We start from the raw sequence: 6,000 nt of genomic DNA, 5'->3' as shown, positions 1-6,000 counted from the left end.
GTAATAACTTTGTTGCTCTTTTTATTTTTTATTCCATTAAGTACAATATTAAACCAGTTATAAATTTTAATATACAACCATGGCAATCTCGGCCAAGAGGTGTTGAAGTGACATTGAATCCACAGGTGTACTATAATTAATGAGCAATGACACTAAAATGCCATTGCTGCACCATACTCGCTGAAGTTCCATTGGTAGATTAAGCTGAAGGAACTTTAGATTTTTAGCACGTGTAGGAGCTTGATTTGATCACTGCTGCTATGACAATAGGGTAATTACTCACTTTTCTCCCTCTAATTTAAGGTTATGCACACCGGAAATTTTCATGCATCAAAACACACTCCTTCATTGGGGAGGCATTTGTTCTAAAACAGAGCCAGCTTTTTTTTTTTTTTTTCTCGCCGAGATGTTATATATTGCTAGTGGCCCTACGTTCTAGTTGTGACTAGCTGGGCCAATGTGTCGCCCACATCTTCTCTTTTGCATTTCCTGCTTGCAGCAAATCATGAGAACTGCCATGAAGTACAACCTGGGCCTGGACCTCCGCACTGCCGCCTACGTCAACTCCATCGAGAAGATCTACCTGACCTACCGCGAAGCTGGCCTCACCTTCACCTAACTTATGTATCTTCCGTTCCACACACGCCGAGGAGGCACCTTCCACCGTTCGGCTTTTTTTAACAAAAGTGTCCCACCACATACTAGTTTTCTGGCTTAAGCAGCATCTAGGCTCTTTCTCACTGCCCCCCTTCTGTTAAACACTGTTTTAATTCCCGAAACTTAGCAGCAGCTTGAGCAAGCAAGCGCATGATCCAAGCTTCAAAGCTTATCCTCACCAGCTAGCTCAACGCTTCCAAAACACGACCAATGATGCAAACTTGGGTAGAGTGCCATGTCTACCGACTCCCCTTGCCAGTGGCAAGCTGCCACCATGGAGGAAATAAATCATTGTTAGTTGAACGTCCGGTCTCGGCTACCTTTTCTGTGCTGACACACCCGTTAAAAAAGAATGGATGTGAAGCATATAAATTTTGGTCTGCTATACTATTTGAATAGTTTACACGATTCAAGCTTTTAAACTTCCAAAGTCGAGCGATTCTACAAACTTTGAATTGCCGGCCGTGTTCGGTGCACAAAAGATGGGTCGCATGACGTCTGTTGTCTCCAAACGGTACCCCAAATTTGTTGCTCGAGGGCTGTCGATAGCAGCATTGGCTCCGATGGTGCAAGCTGTCGAGGGTTGCAGGTGTAGCGGCTGACATGCCACAGATTTGGCAGTCCATACAAAAATAAAGGAAGTGACTGTCAAGGTGCTAGCCCTGGAAAGGGCATCTGAGGAACGCAGAGACACGCTCTCTAAGAAACATTCTGTCTGCCGCTATGCGGGCATCTTCCAATGGGACTTATGTGTGCATAAGGCTTCATGCTGTGCTCTCGAAGACCTGTTATTATCTTGTTCTAATCAGACCTGACTGGAGCAGACAAGTGCTCTTGAAAAACGGGCGCAGGCAATGTGCAACCTTCACAAAGAATGCACTGCCCGTGCAAGACCATATGTAAGCATGCGAGAACATGCTTTGGTAAAGTGGAGTTGACACTACAACCCTGGCCATTATTGACACAATTTGGGTGCGCAGCAGTAACAGACAAAACAACCCCCCCCCCCCCCCCCCAAAAAAAAAATCTGGCTATGTTACATTGGTGTGCAGTAGTATTGGTGTTGCCTGTCATATGCCCTGCAAAACTTGGTGCACATTGGTGCATATATGTGCTCATTGTATTGGCCAATATTTGCATCATGGCAGAGCCACATCTGCATTAAAATGACAAAGCTGCATCAACTGGTTCAGAAATAAAAGCTGGAAATGTAGGCATGGGTGAATAGAAAATTTTGGGTCCGAATCGAATTCAAAGCGAATAGTGATTTGGCCGAATAATTTCGAAGCAAATAGTACAAGCAGCGAATACCACAAGATATGTTTAAACTATAGTTTTATATTTGCTCTTATTTGGTATTACAAGTACTGTAATTGTTAATTTCGAGTGTACAGTAAAACCTCGTTATAACAAAACGGGACATAACAAACATGGATATAACAAAGCAATATTAATTCCCCTTGCTTGCTAATAGTGGGAAGAAATGGACATTGGCTATAACAAACTAATGGTTATAACTAGGGTTCTGCGTTTTCGGTTTCTATTTTCTCAAAATTCGCCGTACTTTTTTCGGTGTTTATTTTAAAATTCAATTTTCGGTTTTTTTCGGCGTTTATTTATGCCCACCAAAATTTATCGGCTTTTTTCGGTGTATATAAAATAAACATCAACGGACACCGGATGAGATGATCCTTGTAGCTCTGATATTTTATATCACTCAATTAATAACGGCACAGATATATTGAAAAAGAAATGGACACTTTATTTCGCAAATGTGTGCAACTGTAAAGAATCAATAAAAAAAAACAGAAGTAAAAGAAATCAGATATGAAGCCTATGCCCAAAAAACATGGAACTTCACCTTCTGTTTACCAGGATTACGTGCTCTTATTACAGTACACAGACATGTACTTTCCCAGGTTCTCTTCGTTGTTCCGCACTCTTTCTTTCCTGTTAATATGACACTGAGCTTCAAAAATACCCTCTCAACGCTAACACGTACTGGACACTGGCAGGCTGAGGAGATGAAGCGCTGCCTGAGTCAAAATCGGCCAATCAACCAATTGTGAGCACCAAAAGAGACACGGTGCGACGTTTTGAAGCACAACACAACATGCAGAGCTTTCATCAAATCAGTCTTCCTTACAACGAGTTTGAAAACACGCCCGTACATGGCGAAGTCATGGGGCATTTCGGACTTTCCGTTCCGATCGATGATGCGCACAATAAACCAACACGTCGTGATGGCACCCGTGTATCCCATAGATTCGGAAACGTTTCGATAGACACTGTCGTTCCACTTTTTCGCCACGGCAATGCGGTACGACTGGAAGGTTAAAGTGACCGTTTCCGGTTAAGACTGATTTTCAGAAAATGGATTCGACGTACTTTTATCGGTTTTTATCGGTTTAAATCGAAAATACCGAACCTAATAACTGACTTTTTTCGGTTAAAACCGAATTTCCGAAATTGAATTCGGCGTACTTTTATCGGTTTTTATCGGTTTAAACCGAAAACTCCGAACCCTAGTTATAACGAAATAATTACGACCGCTCCTTCAACTTTGTTATAACGAGGTTTTACTGTATTGAGTTCGGGAGCACAAAATGGTCAAAATGGTCGGAAGCTTTCGCCACCTGGCCGGAAATGCCAGCCGGAGTAAGTCAAACCCGTTTATATCGAACTCGCAAGAAAACGTCTACCAGTTCGATATAGCGGGTAATTCAATATAAAAGTTTTAATGAATTTGACTCAAAAATCCACTTTCTGCTGAAATATTATGCATTGAACTAGTCTTGCATCTTCTGCTGATTTTTTTTCATTGCATCCGCGATAACGATATTTTTCTACGTTATCGACGGACTCCAAAATGCTGAGGCCGCTGCCTCTATATTCGCGCATTAGCGCCGAACTATGCCGAGAGCACGGAGCACGTCCGAGCGGGAGCACCTTCTGCAGAGCGCCGCTTTGCCCTGCAAGTTGGCTTTCCCCTACAACAGGTGGCTGCGTTGGGGGAAGCCAGCTAGCAGAACAAGCTGGCTTTTTTTTCCCGGGTGGCCGCGTTAACCGCTTGGAAGAAAACAATATTCTTTTTAAAAAATCGAATGTTGTCGAGAAACTTCGCAGAACTAAATGGTATCGGACTCCCTTTCCGGAGGTGCGATCGGGGACAGCGGGGCTTGGATTGCCGGCTGGACGCCGCGAAGCGGCGTGTACTGGTTACGCTTTGTAATTAGCAGCCGATACTGTCGCCGCGAAGCGGCGTGAACGCAGGCGGGGGGCTGTGTTAACGAGCGCCCCAGTGATTCACGCGCCGTTCGAAAAGGGTGGCCCGAGCGGCATGATCTCTCGGAGGAGTGCGTATAGCCATTTCCGCGCGAAGCGCACTGCGGAGTGCGTATAGCTTTACTCATTCTTTTTTGCGGACGGAGAGGGGAGAGGGAGCACGGAGCAGACTCTCCGCTCCCTCCGCAAAAGCTGTATTTTCTTTTCTTTTCCCTGCAATCAACGCGGCCGCCTCCCCCCCCCCCCCCCCCCCCCCCCCAAAAAAAAAAAAAAAAAAATAAATAAAATAAATAAAAAAATATATATAAAAAAATTAGTGTGCTTGGCAAGCTGGCTTTCCCTCAATGCAGTCCCTCGCATTGGGGGAAAGCCAGCTTGCAGAGCAAAACGGTGCTCTTGGCAGTTCGATATATCGGTAGCGGCTGCTATTTTTGTTCAATGCAACCATAGTTTTTGCTATATATTATCACTAACATTACTGTGCACAAAAATTTCTCGATATAAAAAATAATTTGATGCAAGCGGGTTCGATATAGTCGGGTTTGACTGTATTTAGAAAAGTCGAATAATCCTATATTGCTGAATAATTCAATATTGTTGAATACTTAAATTTGATTCGAAGCGAATGCCGAATAGAAGAGAATTCGATTGGCTATTCATAATGACCGAATATTCGCCCATCTTTATGGAAATGTGCCGGCCAAGTGTTTTGCAAACGTTTGATTTTCATGAAGCAAATGCAGGTCGTTTGAAATGCTGTTTATGCAAATGTGATGGCAAACATGCTATGCATTGAATCTTGGATGGCTCTCTGTGTAGCGATGTCTGGCATTGCAGAACCAAAGGAACGTTAACCAAAGTGCTTGTTTCTACACTGCGAGTTTTTGTCCACTTAGTACGGCGTGCGACAATGCTCCTCTCGGCGCCTTACTATGGCGAAGCTCGAGCGAAGCAGAGAGTGAGCGGAAGAGGTCATTGCAAATATCGTCGACTGGCCGGCTAACGAGCTTCTTTCAAAATCGAAGCGATCCAAAGCGGTGTGGGGCCGTGCAAAGTATCTTGGGTACCTTTCGGCCACCGTTTCGGTTTTGATTTACCAACTTCAATTCACGACATCCCGTCACGACCAAATACAGTTCATGCATCTTCGAATATGGTACTTTCTTTAAACTTGTGGTGTTGCCTACAAAAATGGACAGAATGCTGGGGCACGTTTTTTGGGGCTCTTGACATACTGGAGTTTGTGCGCAGGTAAACAAAGGAAGAAGTGTACTGGGTCAATTGTCTTGTTCCACTGTCTTAATGTCCTACGATTCTTAAATGATCCTTGACCCGGGAGGGTCATGCTGCAGGTAGCCAGGCCACCAGAAAGACATGGGACCCACTGCCGGTCATACTAATGACGCTAAATCTAGGCAGGTCCTTACGGGTGCTGGAGGTTCATGCTTTAACGAAGACTCTTGCAAAGTCGAATGGGTGCAATGCAAGTGAGCGCCAACTTTATTTTCACGCAGTGCTGAGGTGAGTCAGTTTGTAAAAGGGGCAATCAAAATCAAAACCATGCCACTCTTCTCCATGGCCTAAGAGTCCCCCATAACGCAAAGTGTGCGGTGTTGCACGCAGGGACTTTTTGAAAGTAGTGTAATTGGATGCAGAAAGCAGCGCAGAGACTGCAAGTCTCTTGTTCAGCGTGCACTAAGTTTGTGGTGCATATGGCAACTGGCATTGACGGTATAGCACATCACATGTCTAGCTTAAATTGGCTGAGATAGTACAAAAAAAGTTCATAATGTTTCAGTGGCAGCTGGCACTGACGGTATAGCACGTCACATGTCTAGCTCAAATTGGCTGGGATTGTACAAAAAAGTTCATAATGTTTCAGTGAAACAGAAAACGGGCCCCTCAACATAAACTGCGCAAAATGCAAGTTTAGAAAATTTTTCAGAGGCAGCAACTTGAAGTGACATTGGCAAGTTAAATATACTTTAGCCTTTTCTAATCTGCGGAACCACTAAACGGAGGAGTCAGCAGGAATGAAGCCCATTAACACCTGGACAT

The 6,000-nt window shown here is 44.1% G+C and overlaps 1 protein-coding gene across 1 annotated transcript in view; it reads left to right on the top strand.

The window, feature by feature from the left end:
- LOC8024453 (glutamate dehydrogenase, mitochondrial) overlaps positions 1-960 on the top strand; it is a 16,472-nt gene extending 15,512 nt beyond the window's left edge. Inside the window, exon 11 of the mRNA XM_029981679.4 lies at positions 500-960. Within this exon, the coding sequence (XP_029837539.1) occupies positions 500-619 (120 nt within the window). The 3' untranslated portion in view covers positions 620-960. The remainder of the gene's footprint in view (positions 1-499) is intronic.
- The last annotated feature ends 5,040 nt before the right edge of the window (positions 961-6,000 follow it).

This window comes from Ixodes scapularis, unplaced genomic scaffold (genome assembly GCF_016920785.2).
Source record: "Ixodes scapularis isolate PalLabHiFi unplaced genomic scaffold, ASM1692078v2 PGA_scaffold3__209_contigs__length_174095766, whole genome shotgun sequence".
Classification (NCBI taxonomy): Eukaryota; Metazoa; Arthropoda; class Arachnida; order Ixodida; family Ixodidae; genus Ixodes; species Ixodes scapularis.
The sequence above is the reverse complement of the archived record's forward strand: the minus strand, read 5'-3'. Positions and strand labels throughout refer to the sequence as shown.